The sequence below is a fragment of the Nothoprocta perdicaria genome, unplaced genomic scaffold (assembly GCF_003342845.1).
Source record: "Nothoprocta perdicaria isolate Ctin4 unplaced genomic scaffold, notPer1 scaffold_445, whole genome shotgun sequence".
Classification (NCBI taxonomy): domain Eukaryota; kingdom Metazoa; phylum Chordata; class Aves; order Tinamiformes; family Tinamidae; genus Nothoprocta; species Nothoprocta perdicaria.
Window position 1 is genome coordinate 94,979 of NW_020455694.1, and position 27,526 is coordinate 122,504.

The window sequence follows — 27,526 nt, forward strand, 5'->3', positions numbered from 1 at the left end:
GCCGGGCGCGGCGAGCCCCGCGGGCGAGGGCGGCGAGGCGCTGCGCGAGCTGCTCGAGGCCTGCCGCAACGGCGACGTGTCGCGCGTCAAGCGCCTCGTGGACGCCGCCAACGTCAACGCCAAGGACATGGCCGGGCGCAAGTCCACGCCGCTGCACTTCGCCGCCGGTGCGTGCCCCGCCGCCTGCGGCGGCTGCCGGGAACCGGGAACGCGGGCTGCCGCGCTGCCCTTCCCRGGCGCTCTCCGACGGGAAAGCGGGCGCGGGGCTGCTGAATGGGCTGTCAGGTTGGCTCTTGTGGAGGTAGGCAAAGCCGGGGTGTTTGTCCGCGTAGCCACAGCGCGGCGTCTAGGGCAGAGCTGCCCCTTTCGGCCCGAGGCTTTTCCRGCTGCTCGGCCTGGAGATGTTCCCTCTCTTCCTTGGGGGAAACTTCGGCTCGGTGCCGCTCGTGCCGGGCCCTGGGTGCCTCATGTGCCGCTGCATTCCCAGCCCTCCGTGCTCATCCCTCCTCYCGGAATCTGTGTGCGGAACGTGCCAGGGATGAGGGTTCCCGTGGGCAGCGAGCAGTGCTGGGCCGAGGAGCAGGGGAACAAACGGGAGCTCTGCCCACGGAGAGCAGGGATTGGGAGCCGGGAGCGGATCCTCCCGCTCCGAGGGGTTCCCAGTGCTCCGAGCCCTGCGGTTTTCCCGGGATATACCCGTGGCCATCGGCTCTCAGCTCGACCCTATCCTTGTGAATCATGCCTTATCCCTGAGCCAGCTGGAACCCATGTGGAAAACCGCTCCRCGTCGAGGCCACTCGTGGGGCAAGCGCGTCCCCCGAGCCCGCCGTGGGCGCCCGCGATTCCAACCCCTCCATGTTTTTAACACCCGTGAATCCCCCCGCAGGTTTCGGCCGCAAGGACGTGGTGGAGCACCTGCTGCAGACGGGCGCCAACGTGCACGCGCGCGACGACGGCGGCCTCATCCCGCTGCACAACGCGTGCTCCTTCGGGCACGCCGAGGTCGTGAGCCTGCTGCTGTGCCAGGGCGCCGACCCCAACGCCCGCGACAACTGGAACTACACGCCGCTGCACGAGGCCGCCATYAAGGGCAAGATAGACGTGTGCATCGGTGAGTGCCCGCCGCGCAGCGCCCCACGGAGCCCCACGGAGAGCCTGCAGCCCCAGTCCTGCTGCGGCAGGGCGCCCGGAGCGCCCGCCGCCCGTCCCGGGCAGCTCCGGGCAGCCTGGTTAGGGAACCCGCTTGTTGGCCATCGTTACACGAGCTCAGCTCAAGCTGAAATTAGTAATAATAAGTAAAACCGACCCCTTCAGTCGTGCCTGGAGCTTGCCAAGTGCAGCGCTTGTCAGCCTGCCCCGTGGGTTTTTCTCACACGAGCGTACCCGCATGAGGAGACRCAGCCTGTCCAATCAGTGTGCTTATTACTGCTCTTTTCCCCCTGAATTGAGACTTTTTGTATTACTCTTGGGTYAATTTGAGCCTGTTGAGCAATTCTAGTACAGTTGATCCCCACTGACTTGGATAAGACTGTTCAGAATTCCTTCTCAGGCGTGGAGGAAAACCCACAGTTGAGATTATGAACAGGGTATTTATGTTGGATATCACTTAGGTATCACAACTTTTAGCTTTCCAGGTAGTATCTCTCTGCTTAAGGACTCCCACCATGAAGTTCCCRTGGAGAGAGATGCACAACGTGTTGTTGGCCCCGTTGTCGCTTTGCTGCAATATTTACATCAAACCTAGGGAGAGGAGGCCGGAGAAAATCCGGTGGGATTTCTGCCYTTCTGCCTCTCTCCCTGTCCTGTCTAGCCGAGCAGCTCCGTGCTGGCACMTTTGCAACTAAACCCAAAGGGGACCAACAACCGAACGGGCGCTTCCCTTCACACCTGGTGCTCCGTGACGCCTCCCGTGAGCTGCTCAGGGCCTGCAAGGGAAACCCCCACAGCTGCTGCCTGTTTGCCCTCCATGAATTCTCTGGGATGCTCCAAGGCTTTGTCCCTCCTCTGCTGAGCTCCTCCAGGCAGAAGAATTCCCTGCCTGTGTCGTTCCCTGGGATTGCGGCCCCTCTTCCTTTATTTTTATTTCAAAGCTAGCACGTTTTCCAGCATACGCAGGTCCTGGCAGGACGGGTGGGGCGTCCTCCCAGGTGAGTAAAGCCAAGCAGAGGTATTTTGTGCCCAGGGAGCCGCAGGAAAGGTGCTGTGGGGCGTTGGGGTTGCGCAGCGGCCGGGTCTCGGTGGCGAGAGGGAGGAAAAGGCCGTCGTGTCTCGGCCTGAAGGCGGCCGCAGCCGCTAGTGCCCACCTAGGGCTGCCCAGGCTGCCGTGCCCGGGTTTCCAGCTTGCGGGAGGGCGAGGGACGGCCGGCGGCGCCAGCTCCTCTCTCCGCTCCCCCCGCAGTGCTGCTGCAGCACGGAGCCGACCCCGGCATCCGCAACACGGACGGCAAGTCCGCGCTGGACCTGGCCGACCCCTCGGCGAAGGCCGTGCTCACAGGTAAGGCCCCGCTCCCGGCATTCCCGGGCCGTCCTGCCCGGCCGCGGCCTTCCCGGCGCCTCCCTCGCTACCCGCGGCATCCCTGGGACCATCGTTCGGCTCGGCACCGCTCCAGCCTCCCCCGCTACCGGGGACTGGACTGGGCGACCTCCGGAGGGTCGATCCMTAAGGATTCTGTGGTTCGGTTGTGCCTCTGAGTCGCAGACCTGCGCGTGGATCAAACTGGCCACAATCCCTGGGGAAAAGGGAAGAACAGCTCTGMGAACAACTATCCCAAAACTCCCGCGTTAGGGATTTTTACCCCACCGATCTCGACCATGGGCAGCAGGTCGCCTTTCAGACCCCTAAGGAGGATTTATTCCTACAGACTCCCATGCTGCCTTTCCTCCTTCCTTCCATTTTTCACTTTGGGTGGCCCTYGGCACCATGCAGCATTTTCCCCCTTTTTGGAGGCTGTTAGCTCCCCATTTTTTTTTCCCCGTGAAAACCTTAATTCTGCGGCTATAACTCCGGTTTTATGCAGCTGCGTTTGTGGAAATGAAGTGTCGTAGCGTGCTGGTAAAACCTAAACGTGGGATTTATGAATCCCACTGGATTTATATTTTTGTATTTATAGTCAAGTCCTTATTGGGAACTGCACAGCCCTTGGTGGTGCCTGGGATCGCTGGGAAAGGCTGCTTAAGGCACGGGAAGATGGGGCTGGAAGTGCCCACGCGGGTGCGGAAGGGGATTCGGCAGCTGAGCTTCGTTCCAGGAAATGGCTCTTTTCCTGCTGCCTATTTCTCCCGCTCTCTCCATGGTGTTTTTAAGGGATTTATCCAGCCTTGGGGAATCCCTTCTAGCTGGTTTCGCCATGTTCTCCAAAAAGAGAGTTTTCCAAACATTTTTCCCAAACTTTTTTTTTTTTTTTTTATTCTCCTTTCCTTTAAGGCTATAAATGTCTGAAAGGATCTTTCTTTTGGGGCTTATTTTTGGGGCTTTGATTTCTTTGGGGGAAAAACAAAAACCAAAGTGATTTGCTAGTTCTCAAGCCCTTGGGGCTTCCGTAGTGGGGAATTTATGGCTGGGACTGCTCCGGTCTCGCAGGAAAWGGATTTTTGCCAGTGTGGTAGGACGGCGAGTGCTGTGGGCCCCATAGGAGGGCTCCCACGTGGCTCCTGCTGCACTTGGGGGTCCCGGGCGCCTCATGTCTCGGGCTCTCCCGAGCCTGTGTTTGCTCCATCTCTCCCTTTCCCCCGGCATAAAGAAGCAGCCTTGGTGCCTGTCTGCACTGCAAGCTAATAGGAGTTACGCGGCTTGGTTAAAAATAGATTTTTGGCTAAAAAAAGCTCCAACGAGCGGGGCTCTATTTGTGTCCTCCCGGGAGGCTGGAGGAGGGAGGGCTTGTGTGGCGCTCTGCCTGATGTCTTGGTTTACCATGGGAAGACAAGAGCCCTGCGGGAGCCGGGACGGCGGCAAACGGGCCGGCTTTGGGACCAAGCCGCGTTCCAGAAACATCCCTTAAAGATCCCAAGGAAGTAGCAGGGCGTTGCGGGCCGTTTTGTGCCCTGGGGAGCGCAGGTTTGAGCCGTCGGCAGCTGCGGCTGGAGCCCTCGCAGCGCCGGATCGATGCGGACGATGAGGACCAGGATCAGAATCGGGTTTTCCTGGTACCTGCACTGTTACCTGCACTGGTGCTTAATAATAAGCTGCAACGGAGCCAATTGCCTTGTGTTCCTGCCCTGGGGCAGCTGCTGCAGCGACGTAGTTGGAATTGCACATGTGCAAATGTCTTAAAAGGCTSTAAGGTAAAGATTTATTTATTGATTTATCTATTGTTTATTTCCCCCTTTCCACGGCAGCTATTTCTGCTGGTTTTCTGGCCCCCTTCCCTGCTCGTGGGGGTGCCTCGGGTTGTGCTTTGGAGCTCCCCCTCACAAAGCAGGTAATTCCCGCTGGCCTTTGGCTTGCTGCGCTGCCTTGTGCAGGTGTTAACAGCATGGAGATCCAGCGTGCTCTGGTGCTGCTGAGATGCCCTTAGAATTCCCAGGTTTTGGACCCTGCATCCAATCAGCAGTACACATCCACGCCGCTTCAACTCCAGCGGTTAAACTGTCGCTTAACTCCTGTTTTAAGCTAGAGATGGGCGCCTGGTTACCTAGATGAGCTCTGCCAGGGAGAGCCGTGTCGCTCGCTCCCCGCCGTGCCGCGCTTCCTGTGGTGCCACCGCGACGGAGCCGCCCGGAGAGTCCTGCGAGCGCCGGCTCAAAGCTGCCTTCGGAAGGCCGGATCCGCCCTGGGGCCGGTGATTCCCACCGTGACCACGGGTGTCCGGATGGAGGGAGCGCCAGCATCTCCCTCCTCCAGCTGAGGCTGCCTGCGYGCTCGCTGCTCCTCAGTGTTAAATGCTGCAGGGTTAGGCTCTCCTCGTGGGGGTGATAAGCTTAGGCCTGCGCTGCTCCCGGCCCCGGGGGGATAAAAGCGTCTCCGTGGCTGGAGGAGCAGCCCTGGAATCGGAGCAGGTGGCTTTGGAAGGCCCCCGGCTTCGCTTGGTGCTCGCACGGCTCCAGGCCGCTCTAAGCGGGAACATCCTGAGGGTTAGGAGCAGTCTTAGGCTAGTCAGGAACACCCTGTGGCCGGAGGAGGTGTCAGCAGAGGCAAGGAGCGAGCGCGCCGCGTGTCACGGTGGAGGGAAACGTGGTGACTTCCATTTCCTGGCACCTCTCCTGCCGCTGTGAGCACCAGGAGGTTTTCCAGAGGTTTTCCTCTGGTTTTCCAGAGGCTTCAGAGCAAAGCTGGTGCTTTAGCTGATGATTTTGGGCACCAGGGCTGGAACAAGCYGTAGAATTTCCTGGATTCTCTGCCGCTTCCCTCGTCCACCACGAGGGAGATACATAGGAAGCCTGTGTGTTGCTGTGGCCTTTCCAGCTCCCGCTCCTTTAGGCTCCCTTGGAGCCATCAGCGCCCGCGGCTTGAATCTAAACGCGCCCATGGGTCTGTGGAGACGACCTTGTTTCTGTCGAGCGCAGCAGTGATTCAGTCCTGCCGTTTTTGCTCCGTGCATCCAAGCCGGGTGTCAGAGGGGCTGCTGACCCACCTGAGGTTAAAGCTGCAACCTGGCCRCGGCACATGTGGGCACTCGCACAGCCCGAGCCCCACGGACACGGGGGTGACGGGCCGGCCTGCCCCATGGCTCTGGGGCAGACCCACGGGAACGCGTCCTCCCCGGGGGTTCCCGCTTCCCTGCTCCGCCCCTTGGCGCTCCCGCAGGAGCGAACCTTGCTGGGACACGAGTTGTACCCAGCAGCGCAGGTGAGGTTTATAGCGCGGCGGATAAGGCCTTGGTATGTTCTACCCCCTAAAATTATCCTGGTGCTTTGCACGGATTCCTCCCCTTTGAGGCTCTCGGGCATCCTCTGAGTGASGAGCGTGGCTCTGTGTCTCCCCTCCCTGCTCTGCAGTTACCGGTGGCTGAGCCCGGCTTTGGAGGAAAGAGCTGTGATTAACCCTGTTGGTTTAATGCTGTTAAACCTCATCGTGGCTCGTGTGCGGGTCGCGCAGGGCGTCCTGTAGCTTTCACCTTCCTTCTCCTGCCCTCGCCGCGGCCTCGTGCTCCCGTCCGCCCCGAAACGGAGGCTTTCCCCCGGGGGACCGTGCCTGGGGCTCGGCCCTGCTGCCCGTGGAGGCTGGGAGGCCGTGGGAAGTGGCGCTGCCCCGCGCCGAAGGGAGCGACCCACGGAAATCCATGTACGGGATCCCCTCGCTAAGGGGCTTCTCCTCAATCCAAGCTGGGCTTCCCTGTGGAAGTGAAATGCCTTGGGCCCAGCGTTTCCCTGCACTGGAGCGGAGAGGAGGAAGCTGGGCCCCAGGTGAGGCCGAGCAGCGATGGCTCCAGCCCTTCCTCCTGCCCCTCATCTTCCTCGCAGCCTGGTGGCACCACTTCCCCAACCAGTGCACGGATACACAGGGGATTTTGCCTTATTTTACCACCAGCTCCATGAGCCTTAAACCCCCATCTCCAATCTCGGGGTGCAGTTTGTCCCCTGCAGGAACCCAACCCTGCTGACTGCACAGCCATCCCTGCGGCTCTTGGGAGCATCCTTGCTCCCTGGCTTTCCTGGGATTCCTAACGCGAGCGGCTGCTTCGGGAGGCTGCGGGAAGCAGCACACGGCTTGGGGAGCGGGGCTGGATTGCCGCCGCCGCCGCCTGCCCTTTGTCCGGGCTCCGTGCGGGATACAGCGGTGCAGGGAGGGGGCGCGGGGGGAGCCCGTTCCCGCGGGAGCGGCCCCATTGGAGCGGGAGCCGCTCGGGCGCGCGCATCTCCAAGGCGCTGCGAGGCGGCCGCCTCACGTCACCGTCACCGCCCGGGCGCCGCTTCCCATTCCCCCTCCCTCCTCCTCCGCTTTTTTTCTCCTCCTCCTCCTCCTCGTTTTCCTAATCCCGAATCCGCGTCCTGCTGCGTCTCTCCGGCTGTCTCCTGCCGGATGCTAACAGCATGATATTTTGCAACCATTTAGGTGAATACAAGAAGGACGAACTCCTGGAAGCGGCGAGGTGGGTGCCGCGACGCGAAGCCCCTTCCCRAGGGAGGGCTGCGGATAAAGGGGGAAACGGGAGATTTTTTCCTTGTTTTCCCCCCCAAATCCCTAGCGTTATGGCAAGGCCGAAYGCGCCGGTGCTGTTTATGTAACTGAAATGCCGGGATGCCCCCCGCCGGCGAGGCGATGGGGTTAATGTCAGTTGAGGCTTTCTCCGCCTTAAGCTCCTGAAATCCTATTTATGGGTTTGCGGCTGCTCGTTTCAGGGGAAAATTGAATACTGGCAATTTTTTTTTTTTTCCCTTGCTACCTTAAAGCTGATTCTCCAAATACTCCCTATGGGAGCAGAGCAAAAGGAAGCCCGTATTGCAGGGATGCTTCCGTCCTCTCGCCGGCAGCCCCCAACCAAAATGGTTGTCTCGAGGCTGTTTGGCTCCTGAGAACCCACCGCAGCGCTTCCCTGTGGCCCTGTGCGCTGGAGGAGCCGCAGGCTGCGAGGAATCCCCGCTCCCTAGCACGGGAATCGGAAAATGGCTTTCGGCAGCTCCGCGGAGCGGCCGGGGGAGGAGAAGGCACCGCGCGGGATTGCGCGTCGCCTGCCGCAGCTGCAGCCTCGACACCCTGCCTCGCGTCTGCCCTCYGCTCGCAAGCGCTCCGGCGCTTCCGCGTCCGCCTGGGCTGCGTGTGAACATCCGTGTGGGATAGCTATCCAGCCCCCAATGCCCTTTATATAAATATCAGTGTGTTAGCTGTCTAGCTTCTAGCTCCTGAATGCGTTTTATATAAATATCARTGTCTGATCGCTTGCTGTCTGGCTCCGTGGCACTCATTTATTTATTTATGCAAAGAGCCACGGCTTTTTCTGCCTTTTTTTTTYTCCTTTTTTCCTCCCCTTTTCCCTAATGCCCTCTGCATTTGCAGGAGCGGTAATGAAGAAAAACTGATGGCTCTGTTGACTCCCCTAAATGTGAACTGCCACGCGAGCGACGGGCGCAAGGTAGGTGGCTGCCCCCCACTTTCCTCTTGCTGCTCCTCAGGAAGGATGGAGTTTAGCCCCCTCGGGAAGCCCCGATGCATGAGCCGCCCTGCGGGGTGTGGGGGAAGCCTCTGGAATGCCGTGTGGGAATGAAATGCCGTTTTCCCTGATCCTGGCGGGTGCRACAGCTTGGGAGTGGGGAGCTGCTTCTAAATGTCAGGGCCCGGCACACACCCAAAGCGAAACCCCGGGGGCTTTGATGGGAAGCGCAAAATAGGCTCCTGCGGGTGGGGAAAATCGTGGAAAAAAGGGTTTTTTTCCTCCCYGTRYGTGARCAGTGTCTGGGTGAGGGCGCTGGTACCATCCTTAGCTCCTGCTGCGCTCGCTGCATTTCCACCGGCTGATTTATTGATGTGATTCTGCGTTTTCCTGGCCTCGACCTTCTTGTCGCATTCAACTTCGTGTGCAGGGGGAGCGTTGGAAGGGGGGAGCTCGGGAATTGGGCTGGGATCGGAGGAAGCGACGCCGTGGGGAGCAGATCTTGTGATTTACGGCGCTTTCGCTGCCTCRCAAGCGCTGCTCTGGGCAGACTGCTGCCGTGGCAAACTTGGGTGCCCGTATCCGTGTATTTATTGGTGTTATATATATGCGCACGCACACCTTGTGCCAGAATGTTCTCAGCCTGCATCCCCGGCAAGGCTCGCTCGCATGGAAAGCTGCAGCTCCCTCTCCAGCCCTGGGGCTGCAGCAGGAAAAGCCCGGCCGCTTTTCCTTGCATTTTTCCCCCTTTATCTCCCATGCAGATGATGTGATGGGCAGCCCGTTCTGCAGCTGCCCTGCAGGGAGGGTCGCCTGTTGGAACACAGCTCCCTTGTGAAAATACCCGTTTTTGGGCACAATTTCCAAACGGTGTTTTAAAAGGCACCTGTAGCTCCCGGGTTTCCCTCTCCGGTGTTCAAGGAGCTCGCGGTCAGACGCTGCTGTGTGTTACTGCAGGGAAGCRCCGTGCTGCAGAGCAGCCCCTTCCCACTGAGCAGGGCTCCATTCCTGACAATCCAAGGCCAAAGGCCGAGCTGGGATCGCTATTCCTAGGGAGAGGAATGAGCCCTTGCGGATGCGCCACCATCTCGCGTATTCATCACTTGAAAGTGGAAAAAAATGTAATTTAAAAATCCTCGCTAATCTAGCGGAGGTTGTTTGTATGTGACTGCAGCCTCAGGTGGGTTTGACTAATCCATGTGTGGAGCTCAGAGAGCGTTCTGCCTTTGGAATTAACCCCTTTGGGCACCCTGGTGATTGGTCTCTGTGTTTGGCTGTTGGTGGCATGCTAGGTGTTAAAACACACTAGGAATTAAGGTGCCTTGCCACTGATTTGAACAAAAAGCTCGCGGAATGGCTTGGACCTGGAGCGATGGCAGCCTGGGATTTGCAGGCTGGGTTGCTCCTCCTCGGCGGGGTCAGGTCTAGGTGAGTTTCCCAGGATTTGCTTTTGAGTATTTTAAAGCAGCAGGGCCCTTCCTGCCTGTTACTGCAACCTGGAGCTCTGTTAACGTGCCCCGGGAGCTGCGTGTCCGACCTGTTGGAATAATCCCAGCTTCCATGAACTCCAATGGGCAGGCAGAAGGGCGCTATTCCGATGCAGCGTGGCCGGGGCAGCTGCACCCTCTCTTGGCTCGCTCCTTTCCCTCGGGAAGCGGCTCCTATGGACATGTGGAAGGTGCCCTCATGCCCTTCCCAGGTGCTAGTCCTTGCAGCTTCCCAAACCGATCTCCTTGGGGCTTGCTCTTCCGCCTCCATTTCCCATCTACAGGTAGGTGAGTAGTCCGATGCCTCAGATCCTCCTATAGCCTGAGGTTGGGTGGGATTGCCGCTCCTCCTCCTCCTCCTCTCCCYCTTYTCCCTCGTGATGTTACGTGTGGCCATCCCAATGAGCAGCCACCGAGTCCCAGCGGCGCTGGACAAGTTGTGTCCCCCCTGCCCAGGGAGAGGCTCCCGTTTGCTGCAGGACGGCGGGTGTGCAGCCTCTGCCTCGGCACTTTGCCCGTTCCCAGCCGTCTCCCTGAGAAATCCCGCAGCCGGGAAGCAGGGTGGCTCGCTTCCCGACTCCCGCACCCGTGCGGAGCCATCGATCCGTGTTCTCCCARGCTTTCCCTCTGCTGCCGTCAGCCCCGGACACCTCGGCAGAGGTGGACGTTGTGTTGCACTCGGCCTGTCCCTGGCAGGAGGAGGTTGGAGGAGAACGCCGCGTGTCGCCCACATCTCTTGAGAAAGCTCTTCCACCGGCTGGAGACAATGAGCATTTTATCTTCCTGAAGGTTTTCCGCCCTTGCACGTGGCCCGTGGTGGTGCTTGGAGCACCAGAAGCCCCCAGTTTGTGGCTTGTCCGCAGTGGGATGCGATGGAGGAGCAAGGAGCCGTCCGCGAAACCGGCTTCACGCTGGGCTCCGTGTGTGCGGATCCTCGGGCTTCCCTTCAACSATCTGACCACAACCAAGGGTTTGACTGGAAGGAAAGGCAGTTGGATTCAGAGGGATGCTGCTGCCTGCTGTTAGCTAACAAGATGCTGCCCCCACTTGCTCTCCTTCAAGCTCTCTTGTCTCTGTTGACACCGATGTCCATCCGCAGCCCGGGTGCACTTACCTCTTTCTCACTCGCTTCAATTCCAGCCTTTGCCAAGCCCCGTCTTGCTCCCAAGAAGGAGCAATTCCAGGAGGATTTATTGCTCCATCCAATTCCTTGCACTCATCACTGCTCAAACTTTGTTTTGCCTGCCTTATTATTATTACTATTATTATTATTATTATTACCTTTTCTGACAGAGCTTCCGATGCTCTTTTTGAGGGATGCCATCCTTCAAGAGCCATACTGGCTGCTCTTCTCACCTCATCCAGCCCTTCCATACGCGGGTTGCTAATATAGCTCCATACATGAGCTGCTAATGTAACTGAAGGCAGTGCTCGCTGAGAGTTTGGGGATCAGCATGGTTGTGGAAGACCGGAGCTGAGCAGGCAGCAGGTGCTCCGTGAAAGGCCAGGACGCGACGTGGTGGCTCGCGACGACCAGCGGTGGCCTCGACGAGGGAGCAAACCGAGGTTCCTTGGGGCACCTTTTCTGTGCACAGACTCAGTGACACGTTTGTGCTGGTCACACAGGCCCATTTCTTGCAGTTTTGAAGAATGTAGCTGAAATATTGAGGAGCGTTCGCATTTAATAACCGTAATTGTTGAGTTTTGCAGCACAGTAAGGCAGAGCGCGAGTCCCTTTTCTGCCGTCTCTTGGCCCTCTTTGGCAAGGCGGATTTCTTTGAATTAGTGCTGCAGAGGAGCAGTGAAATCCACTTGCCTGGATTATAAAGGCGTTAARCCCCAAGCCCTGCGAGTTATCACCGCGACGCGCAAGGAGCGCCTGGTAAATCTARTTTTGTGAATTATTTTAGGGGCTTTTCATGTATATATTAATCTGATTCCGAAACGTCAAGTATAAATATGTTTTTATTTCACCACGAGCGCCGGAGCTGGGAGGCGGCCGATCTCCACACATCGCCCTTAGCCGAGCTCTTCCTTGCCTAGCGTTTAATGGGAGCCTGGAAAGCTCTCAGGGGAGCAGAGGGAATAGCCCAGTGAGTATATTCCAGAAGGAAAAAATTCCTGCCTTCTTCACGATGCCCGTGACACTGAAAGCCTGAGGTGTTGCTGCCGGGAAGGGGAAGAGGGAAGAGGCAGGGAAGAGCTTTGCTGCCTCTTGTGCCTCTTTCCTTGCAGCCCCGGAGCCTCTCAAGCAGGGAACGATGCTCCTTGAGATCAGGTTTTGCTCCCCTATCCGTGAAGCAGCCTTCACATTTATGTATATCCGTATGGATATTTTGTTGCCTGTGTGGTTTTCCAGTGGGATGCAGGTCTAAAGGCGGATGATCCCACCGCTGGAACCGCTAAGGAAGCAGCGAGAGAGCAAGGTGCTGGGAGAGCAATACCCGGAGGGTGTTTTTAAACACATATATATAATTAACTGATAGCCCGGTTTAATCTCCCGTATTAATAGGAGGCGATGAGGGCGGTGCAGCTTGCAGAGCTGGGTTGGTGCTTGGGAAGTGTTAAATCTGCCCTGCTCCTTAGTGAGAACGCGATGGAAGTCCTTAAAAAACATATATCGCGCGGAGCCAGGACCTCCCTGCTGCCCTGGGCATCCTCAGGGAAGGGTTTGCCAGGGCCTGAGCAGCCCCCGGCGCCAGCAGCGCCTGCTGCAGTAGACCTGGTAGGGAAAGGGGAYGGGGGGCCTTTTTTTAATGAGTACTTAGGCAAGAAAAGGTCTGATAACCCCCCCAAACCTTTAGGATATGGAAAGGCATCTCTGCGTACCACTTAAGGAGATGCCCTGCATCTCATTTAAGCGTATGCAGCCCCTCTGCTGTTGGTGGGGAGCAGGGCCAAGCCTGTTTCCAGCTGGATCCTTTCCTTGTAGGCTTCCCGTCGTGGTGTTTTAAGAGCTGCAGCTTACCTAGGCCTGGCTTAACAGGGTGGCTGCGCAGGTCGCGTGGAGCCCTGGCTGTGTTTCGTGCACGGGGCTGTTGGGGTATGAAGGGGCTGCGTTGGGAGATAAACTGCAGCAAGACCATCCCCCGGGAGCCCTCTGCTTTTCCCTGCCTCGGGAACGCGGCAGGTGTCGGCAGGAGAAGCGAGGTCCTTTGGACAGGGACAGCTTCAAAGCGAGGGGCCTTTTTGTGGGAGCCAGGAAAGGGGGGAGTTTGGGAAGCGCCCGCCTCGGGCACTTGGAAACGCTCGCGGCTTCAAACCTGTTGGAAATGAATCCGCATGGGGAGCGTCGTGTCCCGCTGGAAGCGATGCGGAGCGAGGAGCCCGCCGGGGACACAACGTGCCGGCCGTGACCGCGCGCTCTGCCTCTCTCCGCAGTCCACCCCGCTGCACCTGGCGGCCGGCTACAACCGCGTGCGCATCGTGCAGCTCCTGCTGCAGCACGGCGCCGACGTCCACGCCAAGGACAAGGGGTAAGGGGCGGCGCCGCTCCCGCGGGAATCGCGCCGCCTCCGGAGGCGGCCACGGCGTGCGGCGTAAGTCGGTCGTGGGGGAGCCCTCGTCACAGATCAGCCGGGGTTAGGCCCGTCTGCAGTCCCTTATGACGTCCCCAGTTGCTTTCCCGCTCYTCATCCTCTGCACAGGCTGCCCTGTAAATTCCTGGGCTTCTGCCGCYGCTTTGGGGAAGCGGGAGCAATAAGGAAGACTGGCGTAAAGATAAAGCTGTAAAGATAAAAAATAGTGCGTGATAACATAAGTGCAAATAAGATAAAATAGGTTGTGCTGCCRAAATATGCACAAAATCAGGTGGATGCTTTTCCTTGAAAAGGCTGGATCTCCCCAGCAGACAGCAAATCTTGTTTTTTAAGTATTAATATTGTAAAATTTGCTTTCTGCTTCTCTCTGAGAGAGAGGAAATAGCTCCTGCTTCTCGGAAAAACGCTGCTCAGATACTTACTTGTTCCCTCTCTTGGCGCAGGGGTCTCGTGCCTCTCCACAACGCGTGTTCCTATGGGCACTACGAGGTGACCGAGCTGCTGCTTAAGGTAAGCAGGGGGACAGGGGGGAAACTGCTGCAGCCCCGAGGGCGGGAGGGTGCGCGTGGGCTGCCTAGGCCCGACCTAAACCTGCGCGTGCCAAAACAGCAGCGCAAATGCCCGTTTTGTGTCGGCTCCCTGTTGGTTTCTGTGACCACACGCGGTGCTCGCCCCGCAGCACGGCGCCTGCGTCAACGCCATGGACCTGTGGCAGTTCACGCCGCTGCACGAGGCGGCCTCCAAGAACCGCGTGGAGGTCTGCTCGCTGCTCCTGAGCCACGGCGCCGACCCCACCTTGCTCAACTGCCACGGCAAGAGCGCCGTGGACATGGCCCCCACGCCGGAGCTGCGCGAGAGGCTCACCTGTGAGTGCGCACCGCATGCGGGGATCCCGCGGGAATACCACGGGATCACGTGCCCCGGCACTACCTTCCTCCCAAGCGCCCATGGAGGGGGAGACACGGCCCCTCCTGCAAGGAAGGATGAGCTCTGAGCTGCCCCTCTCCCGCCTGCCACAGGCTTCAGGACAGGTTTGCTGCCCCTCAGCTCAGATCAGCGCCTGGAAAAGCCCATACAGGCTTCCTTTCCTTTCCTGTACGTTCCACTTTCCCCCGGGAAGGACATTTTTCGTGGGAAAACCTGCCCTGGGATCAGGAGGAGCCATGCTTCAAGTGTCTCTGCTGTAGCAGGRGGTCTACTGCTAGGCTGAGGTTGGAAGGGAGCTCTAGAGGTCCCTTCCAACCTCARCCGTTCTGTGATTTTCCATGTCCACTGATCGTGCCTGAATTGTGTGCGTTAGCCYGACCCTTTAACCAAATCTGTCCTCCTTTTGATGAAAAGGGGCATCCTCCCTTTGCGTGCCCCGAATAAGGCATATTTAGCGTGTCATTTGGAATGATACTTTTATTTGTTATTTGGAGGTTTATTGACACTTGCGTTCGGTGCAGTGCTTACAAAGCAGTGTGAATCCTGTTTGAAGTGCCCTCGATTGGAAAGAGGCCACAAATGCAGGGTGGCAGAAGGAAGCTGCTCTTGGCACATTTCTAGACAGGTTGTGTCTAGCGCCCAAGTTCAGACCTTAGCCTTAGACCTAGCTCTACCCTAACCCAGCCCTTCATAGGTTTTAGGGGAAATGCTTTTCCATGATTATTTCCTCCCTATTTATTTCCCATGGTTATTTCTCTGTACTTAAGGCTTTTCCGAGCCCGTTACAGCTGCCTCCCSCCGGCAGCGTTGCCCGGGGGCACGTGGCTGAGTTCTCAGGGCGCCTCTTTCCCCCACAGACGAGTTCAAGGGACACTCGCTGCTGCAGGCCGCCCGAGAGGCCGACCTGGCCAAAGTGAAGAAGACCCTGGCCCTGGAGATCATTAATTTCAAGCAGCCGCAGTCGCACGAGACCGCCCTGGTGAGATCACGCAGGCAACCCGGGGCTCACGTGCTGCCAGCACCAGCTGGGAGCGTTATTCCCGTGTTAGGGAAGCCCGTTCATCTCCCGGGATGGAGGATTTGCCGTCGAGCACTTGGTGTTTTAGAGTTAAACCGTTGTCACAYGGATAACACTATATAATTGTATTATCCTTTTGTTCCCTTCGTTTCTTCTGCTTTCCTCTGCCTCCTGCACTGTGTGTTTGCCAGGGCCGGATTCCATCCAGGCGGCCCAGCACTTCCTTGGGGATCCCCGTGGGCAAAGGTGGAGGCCAGGTTTCCTTCCTAGGGTGCCAAAGGCATCGGTGTCTCTTCTCCCCATGCTGGACTTGGCCTCYTGGTCGGAACTGAGGAGCACGGTGGAGAGGGCAGGGAGGCCAGGAGGATTCCTGCCTGTTAGTGCATGTGTTAGTGTCTGCAAAGCCTGCAGAACGATGCTACTCTGCAGAGCAAAAGGTCTTTCCGGGTTTTCCAAAGCCTGCCTCTGGAAAATTTGGMTGTGCCCCACTCATGGATGGCAGCGTGAAAGCCTAAGTGGCAGTTACAGGGAAAAGGGAGAAAAAATAGGTATCGGTGCCGTAGCTGTTTTGTCAGGTGCTTCTCCGGGTCTGTCCTGGTGCGAAGGCTCTTGGTTTGACACTGGAGAGTTTGGGAGCTCTTGYAGCAAGTCATTGCCTGCCCTTTGTGTCTTTACTCCTTTTATGTCCTTTATTTTGTCCCTGTTTGTCCCTACATCTTGTCAACGCACTTGGCAACATCCCACTTTTTCCAAAGCGCTGGAGCTTCCGAAGGGACGTCGCTTTCCGCGCGGGACAGCTCCGCGCTGCTCCCCGGCTGGCGCCTTGGTTCGGGCCGGAGCACGACGGGCCCGTCCCGGCTCCGCGTGTCCCGTTGGTCGGTGCCATTCCCGGAGCGCGGCCCCATGGAGCTGTCACCCCCGCGGGTGCCGGGGCCCTCCCTGCGCCCCCAGCCCCTGCTCCCTGTTTTGCAGCACTGCGCCGTGGCCGCCGCGCATCCCAAGCGCAAGCAAGTGACGGAGCTGCTCCTCAGGAAGGGGGCCAACGTCAACGAGAAGAACAAGGAGTAAGTTGCCCAAATTGGCCCCTTTTCCAAGGGACGCTCTCACGTTGGGAATGCCAAGCTAATTCCTTCCGTTTTGTTCCCTGCCCCCAGCTTCATGACACCTTTGCACGTTGCAGCTGAGAAAGCTCATAACGACGTCATGGAGGTTCTGCATAAGCACGGAGCAAAGGTGAGTGTCCTGGGATACGTTTGCTATAAGGCAGTTGGATGAAACTCTATGGAAACTAAGGCAGTTGGAGCACTWTATGGGTTAAACAAGTGCCAGTTTTCGTGACAGCTATTGCTTGTCCCTCCACGCCCCTTGCACGGCCTGTGTTAAGGTATATTTACCTTAAACCAGAATAGGATATTCCATTTAACAATGAGGTCTCCTCTCCACACACCTGCCTGTAGGAGAGCTCGTTCCTGGATCCCTGATTCCCTTCTGCAGCTGTTTGACAGAGTGGTGAAGTGACTTAATGGCAACGCTGGGCTGGAATTTCTCACGCCTGAGAGTCCTCGTGTGGCACCATCTCAGCAAGAATCCCCCAGGGAAGGCAGGGGGATCGGGAAGAGCCTTGCTATTTATTCACACTGTAAATTATCCTCTTCCCACGTAGCAGTGGGAATCACCGAATGGCATCAGCCRCTCCTCCCAGGCTGGGATCATGGGCAGACTTCCCAAGGGGACCACTCCGTCCCTGCATCCAGGTCCCTGGGGCCTCCAAGTAGACTTTGCAGCACTGAGCACAGCCTTCGTTAGGAGAGAAAAGATTTCCTTTGCCTGTAGAAACAGGTTTATATGGATCCCATATCCCCCACAGCTCCCTTATGGGGGCTTCTATGTCCTGAAGCAGAGGCTTCCGATTGGGATCTGAACTGATGGAAAATGCACATGTGGGTTTCCATGGGATGCGGATCATTCGGGCTTATGGAGCACTTGGAATGTCCCGCTTGGGATGTGCTCTGGAGGATTAATTAGCTGTTAATGGTGGGATTAATGATGCCACAATGTTCATCCTGCTGCTGTGTTTTCATGTGGCCCCTTGGTGGTGGTTTTCGCCCTTAGTGTTGCCTCTTGGTTCTGGCTGTTGGGGCGTTCCTGCTTTTTATACAAATTCCCGCTTTTTGGGAGGGAGGAGGTGCATTTCGCCTACCCTGGAAGGCGTTTGCAGATGTGCTTAGCCCCTGGGTCCGGTCTGGTCACATTTGTGACAAGGTGCTTGGCCACAAGCTGGTAAATCCATTCTGGTGGGAAGTAGCTTTTTTTTCCCATTTTTAAGCCTCTATTATTCGCTGTCTTTCCGTGGTGGGAGATGGAGACGCTCGCAGCTTTATAGCTGCCTCTGTGAAGGCCTAGCAGGCAGGTTTCTGGTGTGCTCCTTAAAAAAGCAGTGCCCTTTCACACCCTCGTTCTGCCCCTTTATGCCATTGAACTGGGTAGAACTACATCCAGTTGGTTCCCTGGCTTTGAAAGCACCTGAAAAAGGAGGAGGAAAATGGGCTGTCTGTATCTAGTCCCTCTTTTATTTTCCCTCCTCCGTGGCGCTCTTCATCCGACCCTTTGTTGGGCTCTGACGTTGGGCGAGTTCCTCGTCCAAGGATGACTCAGGGTCATTCCCGTGGGGCTGCAGCAGCTTCGGCTGCTTTGGTTCCTTGTTTCCCTCCCGCTCCCTTTCCATGCGGGTTCAGCTCCTGTTGCACAAGGTCCTTCCTCATCCCACTTGCTCACCTGTGTGTTCGGTCACGCAGAGGAGCAACCTGCCTTATTAAAGGAGAGAAAAGCACGTGCTGGAGATTCCCTCCGTGTGCAGCTTCCCGCTGCCTGCAGCGCTGACGCCGGGTTGTGCCCAGCGCAGAGGGAGCCGGAATGAACCGCAGGCTCTTTATTCCCCTTCCTGTTAAAAATGAGGGACGGGGGAGGCTTGGGGCGAGCGTGCCGTGGGGTTGGCGCCGCGGTGACCCCTCTGTCGTGCGCTGTGCGCCCCGCAGATGAACGCCCTGGACACGCTGGGCCAGACGGCGCTGCACCGCGCGGCGCTCGCCGGCCACCTGCAGACCTGCCGCCTGCTGCTCACCTACGGCTCCGACCCGGCCATCATCTCCCTGCAGGGCTTCACGGCGGCGCAGATGGGCAGCGAGGCCGTGCAGCAGATCCTCAGCGGTGCGTAGCGCCCCGCTCGGCCCTCGCCGCGCTCGCCGAGCGGCGCCCCGCTCTCCTGCACGGGGGGAAATCGGCACCCGCGGGCGCGCGGGCGGCTCCGTGGCGAGGAGGCAGCGGGGTGGCTTCTGCAGCAGCTTCCAGCTTGGCAGGGACCTGTTTCTCTCGCCAAAGACACAGAGAAACACTGGTCGTCACCTAAGCGTTGGAGCTTCCCCTTCCCGTGCTCTGCTCTCCAGCAGGGAGCGGTTTTGCTGTCCAAGCTCTCCAGACACTGCTTAGCAAGCACTATATCTTTATAAAATTAAAAACTTACTTTTTGTTGTTATGTGCATGAAAAAGAGGAATAGTTACTTGAAAAGGACAATGTATGTTTTGTAAGTGCTTGTGCTCCTTCGTGCTTTTCCCTGTGCATCCATTTGCAAGCAGGGAGAGGGGCTGCATCAGCAGGTCCAGGGATATAAGGCGTGTGTGACATGTGTAGGGTGACCCACATAACTGTGGGATTCACCTGTACTCCGAGGGGGATGGATATGCAGATTCCTGAGGAAACCAGAGGTGGATGGTAACTGCGTTTCCCCCTGGTGTTTCCAATAGCTTTGCCTCCAAGCAGACCAAAAAGAGGCATTTTTAGAGCCCCGCAGGAAAGGGCCTTTTTGAAGCGTCCCTCCCCTCCGGGGCGGTATGGAGCTGCCTGGGGAGGGCAGCACGACCTGCTCRGAGGGTGCCTGGAAGCATGGAAATGGGAGCGGAGAGAAAAGAACCAGGGAGAGGCATGAGGAGAAAGCCGCTGGCTCCCCTGCTGCCAGAAAGAATGGGAAATTGGTCTCGGAAAGACAGGAGATCTTTATTCYGAGAACACCGATTGGATTTTGCTTGAAAAAACTCCCTTTTGCTGTTTTTTTAATGAGAGACTTAACTTCACCCGTCAGACAGCGCCGTGTTGAGATGAACTGCCCTTGTCTTGCACACACGAAGCTGTTGGAGACGGAGAGGTGCAAAAGCCAGAACGAAGCACCCCTGAAGGCAGCGTAGGGTTGTGGGCACCGTGTGCTCTCTGTGTGCCAGAAATGCTGAGGTTTTCTACCAAATAACATTGCGCATTCCATTTTGGGGAGAGTAGTTTAAAAAATTCCTGTTTTTTCTGAATCCTGGGGTTCCTGGGGTGCCGTAACAGCTCCCAGGCCGCGGAGCCCAGCTCGCGCTTGCAGCATGTGCCGTTTCCCCGCKCGTTGTGGTGGCGTTTCCCCGCGGTGTGGGCTGCTCGGCTGGCCCTTGGCGGCGCTGCCGGCCCCGGGAGCGGGGCTGTGAGCTCACAAGCAGGAGGGCAGCCCTGTGGTGAGGTCGGGGCCGGCCTCGTGCTCGGAGCTGCCCTGGGGGTCGAGCTCYCGTCCGAGCAGCGTGGCTGCCCGCAGCATGCCAGCCAGCGAGCTCCTTAGCCGTCCTCCAGGGCCGCTTGGAAAATGCTGCTCTTCTCGCTCCTCAGAAAGAGTAAGTAGCTGCTTCCCTGGGAAAATCCTGCCATCTCGACGGCCATTTCYTGGGAATCCCTGCCACTTTTTCCTCCCTCTCCTCCTCCGCCTGCAGTGACCCTGGAGGCAACAGGGAGCCAAAGGCTGCAGGCAGTGAYGGAGCAAATGACAAGGCGAGAAACCAGGGCTGCAAAGAGCGAATGTTGTGTCAGGCTGAAGGGCTGAGCTGGGCTCTGTCCTCGGAGAACAGCCCTCCCTCTGTGCCTGCTTCCCTTGCTGGGAATATCCGTACTAAAGCTTCCCGCTTTAGCCCGAGACGAAGCCGTTTCCTTGCCCTTCCCATCACGTTACTGGAAATGCTGGCAGGCTCCTCCTTTTTTTGCAGTTTGGAAAATGTATTCATAAAATGAAGCAATTGTAAAGAAAAATAAAACTAAGTCCTCTTTTTTCCTTCCGCAGAGAGCACACCTGTGCGCACATCCGATGTGGATTATCGCTTGCTAGAAGCATCCAAAGCCGGAGATTTGGAAACTGTGAAGGTATGTTGGGACAACGCGTTTTAAACCGTGCTTAAACCTCCACTTGGGCCACAGGGTCCCAGTGGCATCCCCAGCATCCCAGCTGGGCTTGGCCCCATCTTCCAGCCTGGATCTGTGGGCAGAACAACTCTCCCCATCTTGCACACGCTGCCACCTTGAACCTCCGGCTGGTGCATGCACAGATATTCCAGCAGTGCGAGTCCTGTGCTCCAGGAAATCTGCCTGGTCTCCTTCAGTGCCCACCGCTTTCCGCAGGCAGCAGCGAAGCTCTGCGTGGTGCTTGGTGCAGAGACGCTTGGAGGGGCCTGAAGCTGCTGCCCAGCGGCTTGGCAGCCCAGCCTGAATGTATTAGGGAGGCCCTCTTACTGCTCCCATCATTTAAAGCCTGTTTGCTGCACAAGTGTCTTAAAAAATGTAAATTTAGAGCTATAAGATTGTAAATTTAGAGCTATATTTTGAACCTTACCTATCCGGAAAGAAATTTTCTGGGAAGCTGACTTCCAAAACAGGATGATAAATGTCAGTAATGAAACTGGAGCTGTGGTAGGTGGCTTGGGATCAGGCTTTGYGCCGGGAGGGGCGGTTTGGGACAGCTCGGTGTCGTTCCTGGGACGCTACGCGGTGTCCTTGCCCTTGCAGCAACTCTGCAGCCCGCAGAACGTCAACTGCCGGGACCTGGAGGGGCGCCACTCGACGCCGCTGCACTTCGCCGCCGGCTACAACCGCGTCGCCGTCGTCGAGTTCCTGCTGCACCACGGCGCCGACGTGCACGCCAAGGACAAGGGGTGAGCCCCACGGCCGCTCCGGGCCTCCGGAGCGGGTGTTTTGTGCTCCCTCGTTGCTCCAGGGGCCAGGCTCGGTGCTCCCCGTAAGTCACGTGCAAGGCGCACGTGTGTGGCGCCGTGATTCAGGCCCCTGCTGTCCARCACAGAGCCATCGTGCTCAGAGGCAGCCTCTGGGGTGCTTCACGTGCTGTAAAACCAGCCTGAATGGCATGAAGTGAATAGCGGGATGCCCTCTGACTGGTTCTGTCACCCTCTTTGCTGGCTCCTGTGACGTTGCTCGGTCAGTTAAGCCAGCAGAGCCTTTACAGGTTATGCCTTATTGCCCAGAGGTCRTGTAAAATAGCGCAGCTCTGCTTGGCCCTTCACTGCTCCATTACGTTGCTCCAATGGAGCAGGGCGCTGGGAAGCCTTTCCCACCCTGAAATCCCAGGTGCTCTCCAACAAAAACGTCCGGGCATCTTTCAGTGATGTCAGTGCTTGCTTTGCGCTTCAGACCCCTTTGCTGGCTCCAGGTACCTCTTCCAAACTCAGAACATCAGCRATTCTTTCACTTTATCACCGTTGTTAAGAGCATTAACATCAGGCCTGCAGCAATAGTAACTAGTAATAGTAAATAGTTCAGAGTTTAGCAGCCTCCGGGACAGGAGCTGGGCAGGGAAAACAGTTCCCATTTCATACAGACCTTGACAGCGTGGAAATAAAGCAGTGAAAACCMCAAAGCCTGGGAGAAATGGGTGATGCCTGCTGGAAAGGGGTGATTTCTCCCTTGGAGACTGTGCACTTGCGCTTTGGCTTTGATTCTCTGCTGATTTTGTCTGTTCTCGTTGGCCAGCGGCCTGGTGCCCCTGCACAACGCCTGCTCCTACGGGCACTACGAGGTGGCCGAGCTCCTGGTGCGACACGGCGCGTCCGTCAACGTCGCAGACCTCTGGAAATTCACCCCCCTGCACGAGGCGGCGGCCAAAGGGAAATACGAAATCTGCAAGCTGCTTTTGAAGGTGGGCACCCGGGCTTCCCCGGCGTCTCCTATGGGCGCTTGTGCCCTGTTTTGCTTGARATGGGCAGCAAAGTTAGCAAGTTCTTCATCGGGATAAGTATCGAACTTATTTTTGTCTTGGGATTGTTGGGTAGGTTCTCCCATAAGGTAAGTTCACTCTGTAAAGATTCACGGATATGTTTTTCCATTACCTTAGTCTAACATGCTCAGTTGTTCATACCAGCCAAGTAGCGCCAGGCTCAGGCAAGCCAGAAAAAGCTGAATTTGTCTAAAGAGGACAAAAAAAAAAACCCAACCCTGATCCTATTCCTCACTTTCTGGAAGAATCATTGCAACTACATAGCCCTTTGCAAGTACTTCCACGAGGCTCTGTGTTGCAGAGTAACTGAAGGTGGCTCCTAGAAAGTGCCTGGCATTTGAGAAATCAAAACYTGCCAAGTTCATGTATAATTTAGCAAGCCGCTGCAGGAAATTTAGGTTAATAGGCCATGGAATAAGTGTAAGTACATGGAGGAGCAGGAAAAGACTTAAGGGTGGTGGCAGTGAGGGACCTGAGTTTGAGAGATGTTTTAATGTAGGGTCGTATCCTGCCTTGTGATGGCAGAAGGGAGCTGGAATTTGCTTGATATTCTTCCCCGCTGTAGCTGCTGTTTTAGCTCTCCTGCTTCATGTCCCCCTGGGAAACAGGGATCAGTAAGAGTCARTTTGTTCTTAGAGCTGTGTCTTTCCCTGGCGTGTGTGTGTGTCGCGGGCCGCTGCCGAGCCCTGCTCCTTGTGCCCGTGCCCGTTAGTGCCTTCCCTGGATGGGCAAGCTGGGCTGGCAGGGAGGCTCGTCCTGGCGCGGGGACGAGGAGCTGCCTGTGACGGGGCGCCCCGCGTTGCCCTCGCAGCACGGCGCCGACCCCACCAAGAAGAACCGCGACGGCAACACGCCGCTGGACCTGGTGAAGGAGGGCGACACGGACATCCAGGACCTGCTGCGYGGCGACGCCGCCTTGCTGGACGCCGCCAAGAAGGGCTGCCTGGCGCGCGTGCAGAAGCTCTGCACGCAGGAGAACATCAACTGCAGGGACACGCAGGGCAGGAACTCCACGCCGCTGCACCTCGCAGGTGGGTGGCGCGTGGAGCACCTCTGGCTTCAGCCTCGGAGGAGCAGGACATGGGGCTGCCCTAGGGAGAGCTGCCTGGAACGGAGAGGCGTATCCGTGACAGCTGTGATRCAGTTATTGGGAAAAGAGGAGCTTTCTCCACCTAAAAAGGGCTTTAGCTTTTCTGCCATTGCCTGTGGTCCATCCCCGCCGACGCCTGACTTGTCCCRTGTCTCCTGCAGCCGGCTACAACAACCTGGAAGTGGCGGAGTACCTGCTGGAGCACGGCGCCGACGTCAACGCACAGGACAAGGGCGGCCTAATCCCCCTTCACAACGCGGCCTCCTACGGGGTGGGTACTCGGGGGACTCCTAGGGCTCCTATCCCGGAGCCCGACCGGCTCCGAGCCGGGGAGGAGGCAGCTGTGCCCCCGCCCCGGGCTTTTCTTCCCGCGGGATTTTGGCCGGCTGGCGACGCGGCTGCGGTGTCTTGCAGCACGTGGACATCGCRGCGCTGCTGATCAAGTACAACACGTGCGTGAACGCCACGGACAAGTGGGCCTTCACGCCGCTGCACGAGGCGGCGCAGAAGGGCAGGACGCAGCTGTGYGCCCTGCTGCTGGCGCACGGTGCCGACCCCACCATGAAGAACCAGGAGGGACAGACGCCCCTCGACCTGGCCACGGTGAGTGCCGGCCTCACGCCGCCCTGCGGGGAAGATCCCTACGCAATCCATGGCGCTCTCCGTGGCGCCGGGCACCCTCGGGTGTCCCCGTGCTGGGATATACGGAGATGAGCCTCTCCAGGGAGCTTCCTTTGCGAGGCATCCAGGTTTTCTCCTGCTTTGTCCTGAGACCTTAACATGGCTCATGGCTTAAGGTTCCTTTCTGCGTAAGGGTTCGCTCCTGTCATCAGCCTTCCTGTTGGCAGCAGCGAGCCCGTCAGAAATGTTCCCCGTGTCATTGTTGGTTATTTCAGCATCCCGGGATTATTGGTGGTTATTGGCCTTTTCCTGAAACTGGCACCCCAACCCTTTTCGTTCGTGGTAGTGGTGGCAGGCAGTTAGAAACCCTAACAGAGATGCAGATGTTAAATGTTACCGATGGTTCCTGTAGAGAGAACGCGACCGGATTGGGTGCTGTGCCCGCTGCYGGTGCGAGTGCCTGCCCGAGAGCACTGACGTGTGTGAGCAGAGCTCAGGAAATCTCTTTCAGAACAAACCGAGCTCTGGGGGGCCTGCCTTGCCACGAGACACGTGGAAGCCCGGCCTAACGACGTCGCCGCGGGGTGCCCGGCGCCCTTGGTGCAAGGGGGCCCCGACGCGACGCCGCTTGTGCCCGCAGGCGGACGACATCCGGGCCCTGCTGGTGGACGCCATGCCCCCCGAGGCGCTGCCCTCGTGCTTCAAGCCGCAGGCCACGGTGCTGAGCGCCGCGCTCGTGGCGCCCGCCGTGGCGCCCTCCTCCTCGTCCTCCTCGTCCTCGTCGTCCTCGTCGTGCCTCGCGGCCGCCGGCAGCATCGACAGCCTGGCGGGGCCGCTGGCCGAGCTGGCCGCTGCCGCTGCCTCCAGCGCCGGCGACGGCGCCGCCGGCGCCGACAGGAAGGAGGCCGAAGGTACGTGGGGCCCCCCGGGAAYTCCCACGGGGAATCGGGGGGCGGTGCTGCCCCACGGCGCTTTGTTTGATGGGGAGCACCTCAGCTTGGGGTACAGCGAGCTGCTTCTCTTGCTGCAGTTGCTGGTCTGGACATGAACATCACGCAGTTCCTGAAGAGCCTCGGGCTCGAGCACCTCCGGGACATCTTTGAGACGGAGCAGGTGGGTGCCCTGCCGCGCTCCTGCCTCGCCTGGCCCCGGGTTTTAAAGCCAGGCTYGGCCCACAAAGCTGGGTGGTGTTTTAATTCCCTCATTCAAACAGGACAAGGAAGGAGGAATAAAAACCTATGGAGAGACAAATATAACCAGAGAAGCTGCAAATGAATCAGCAAGTGCTTGACAATGGCCATGTGTTCTCAGAGAAACCATGGGAGGTTCTGTGGGTGTTTGATTCACACGTCCAGTGGTTTTCACTTGCTTAGAGAGAAAAAGAAAAGCAGTGCCTGCCAGTGCTGCCAGTTTGACCAGTTTGACTCGTGATCTCAGGGTTATGCTGGAAATTCTGCCAAGTCTGAGCCCGGGCCATCGAAGCACAACGAGGTTTGGCCAGTCGAGGGGCCGCCCGTGGCGCTTGTGTCTGCAGAGGCTCCAGCTGCGGCCACAAGCTCCGTAGGGATGGTGGYTTCCCGGGATGCAGCAGCGCGGTGGCAGGTCGGGGTGAGGCCGCAGCATCAGCGGGACTTGGGGAGCGGGGGAGTTTCCARTGCAGCCCCTGGCCTCTGCTCCTCGTCTCTTGGGAGGGCTCAGGAAAGACACGCTTAAAGGTGATGTGTGACTTGGGGAAAAAGCAGCTCCAGCGGTGCTGAACGTGGCAGGGGGGCGGCTGCAGGCTGGCACGCTGTGTACGCCTGTGTCCCTTCTTACATGCGGAGGGCAGGCGTTCTTCTTTCGTTTGCAAYTGCCCCTCGTAGTTCCAGACCAGCCTGTGTGCTGCTCACCTTCCCATGCCCACCTTTCCRGAACTTTCCTTTGCAGCGCTGGCTTCGTTCCCGCTTTCCTTCCTTAACCCCTGACCTGTTCCTAAAATCTCCCCTTGCTAATAAGGTTTCGAGAAGGAAATGGGCTCTGCTGCTCTTGCATTTTGAAGCTTTYGTAGCTCCTTTGATAGCTCCTTTGAAGCTTTCATAGCTCCTCTTGTCCTTCTGGTGGAGATCAGCCCATCCCCATGGTGCTGGCARTCCAGCAAAGGCTTTTGAACCAGGCTGCACCATTCCTTGCTGCTTGCTGAGCTTCCCATTGCAGTTCCCATTTGCAAGTAGGTTTYGTGTGGATGCAGGTGGAGTCTGTTTCTTGCAGGTCTGAAAAATACCATCTTGGCACACAAGTGCTTTACAACAATAAAAAGGAGCCTTTTKCCTTTTACTCTTAAAAAGAAAAGCTCCTCTGAGCGTGCATTTCATTGCCTGCTTTCACCAGGAATCCGCACGGCCTGGGAATTTGAGACAGGTTTGGCAGAAATCTCGGTGTGTGAAAGCAAGTGGCTGCAAGTGCCCGTGCTCCCAGTGCTGCTCATCTGCAGAAAGAGCAGGCTGGGTGGCAGTGCCTGGATGTACACAGTAGGAGCACCCTCCACAGGGAACTTCCCAAATACACAGCACTGTAAAACCTGGAATGGTTTTCCAGGGAGAAAGAACCCTGGAATTCCACACTGTTCCCAGGAGTCGCCTGGCCTTAATGTTCTTTGCCTCCTGCTTCCACATGAGGAATAGGGAGGGATAGGGAGGTCTTGCCAGGAGGTGGCAGCAGGTAGGAGCGCCGCGAGGCACCAGTTACACAAATACGATCACAGCACAAAGCATTTCTCCCCATTTCCTGAAAGGATCAGGCTTCAGCCTCGGGAATAAGGCATTTTTGTGGTGTGTTCACCTCTGCAGATAACCCTGGACGTGCTGGCGGACATGGGGCACGAGGAGCTGAAAGAAATTGGGATTAACGCCTACGGACACCGCCACAAGCTGATAAAAGGCGTGGAGAGGCTTCTGGGAGGACAGCAAGGTACCCGCGACCTCCTGGCCGTTTAGCCCCGAGTGCAGCCTCCGGTTGCCTCCTGTGAATGCTGCCTTTCCCCCGGGCCCTGGGGGAGCCGGGGCGCTCGGTGCCTGCTGGCGAGCCCCAAACCGGCTCTGTCCTGCTGCCTTGAAGGCCCTGCTGCCAAGGAAATCACCCCGTGTGCCTGCAGTGATGCCTCTGGGCTCTGTATTTTGCTTCTGGGCTCTGTATTTTGCATTTCCTGCTGCACGGGGCTGACTTGAGAAGAATCGCAGTGATACTGGATAAAAGCAGAGCTGGGGCTGTTTTCTCCTGCTATCCATTTAATTTTCTTACCCGTCTAATTCCTCCTCCCGGCAGGCACCAACCCYTACCTGACGTTCCACTGCGTGAGCCAGGGCACCATTCTGCTGGACCTGGCTCCCGACGACAAGGAGTATCAATCCGTGGAGGAAGAGGTACTGCCGAGATCCTCCCTGCAGCCCTCCCGGGGCAGCGCCCCCATAAACACCTCCTMCATGCCCTGTTAAACACTGGTACCCGTCTGCCTTTTGTCACGAGTCCTTTATTCCCATGCCAGAAGTGTCACCGAGTTAGAAGCCAACAAAAAAGGGGCTGTTTCTCTCCTCTTGTTAGTGCTGGACCTAAAGATAAAGGGGCTGTTTGCACATAGCGTCCATCAGAAGTGATAAAATGTGTTTTTATCTGCGAATTGTACAGCTCTGGCGTGGAAGTTAGACCCTGTAATTGCCTTATTTTGTTTTATTTTATTTTTTTCGAATATAGCCTTGACAATTCAAT

At 57.5% G+C, this 27,526-nt stretch overlaps 1 protein-coding gene across 1 annotated transcript in view; it reads left to right on the forward strand.

Moving 5' to 3' along the window:
* LOC112953424 (tankyrase-1-like) overlaps window positions 1-27,526 on the forward strand; it is a 35,039-nt gene that overhangs the window by 4,250 nt on the left and 3,263 nt on the right. Inside the window, exons 5-26 of the mRNA XM_026046475.1 lie at window positions 16-167; window positions 887-1,111; window positions 2,399-2,494; window positions 6,992-7,028; window positions 7,934-8,009; window positions 12,896-12,990; window positions 13,497-13,563; window positions 13,733-13,919; window positions 14,838-14,959; window positions 15,971-16,062; window positions 16,153-16,231; window positions 18,034-18,205; window positions 20,134-20,213; window positions 20,853-20,998; window positions 21,831-21,996; window positions 22,886-23,105; window positions 23,326-23,435; window positions 23,579-23,767; window positions 24,426-24,696; window positions 24,816-24,898; window positions 26,611-26,731; window positions 27,086-27,183. Coding sequence (XP_025902260.1) covers window positions 16-167; window positions 887-1,111; window positions 2,399-2,494; window positions 6,992-7,028; window positions 7,934-8,009; window positions 12,896-12,990; window positions 13,497-13,563; window positions 13,733-13,919; window positions 14,838-14,959; window positions 15,971-16,062; window positions 16,153-16,231; window positions 18,034-18,205; window positions 20,134-20,213; window positions 20,853-20,998; window positions 21,831-21,996; window positions 22,886-23,105; window positions 23,326-23,435; window positions 23,579-23,767; window positions 24,426-24,696; window positions 24,816-24,898; window positions 26,611-26,731; window positions 27,086-27,183 — 2,884 coding nt within the window. The remainder of the gene's footprint in view (window positions 1-15; window positions 168-886; window positions 1,112-2,398; window positions 2,495-6,991; window positions 7,029-7,933; window positions 8,010-12,895; window positions 12,991-13,496; window positions 13,564-13,732; window positions 13,920-14,837; window positions 14,960-15,970; window positions 16,063-16,152; window positions 16,232-18,033; window positions 18,206-20,133; window positions 20,214-20,852; window positions 20,999-21,830; window positions 21,997-22,885; window positions 23,106-23,325; window positions 23,436-23,578; window positions 23,768-24,425; window positions 24,697-24,815; window positions 24,899-26,610; window positions 26,732-27,085; window positions 27,184-27,526) is intronic.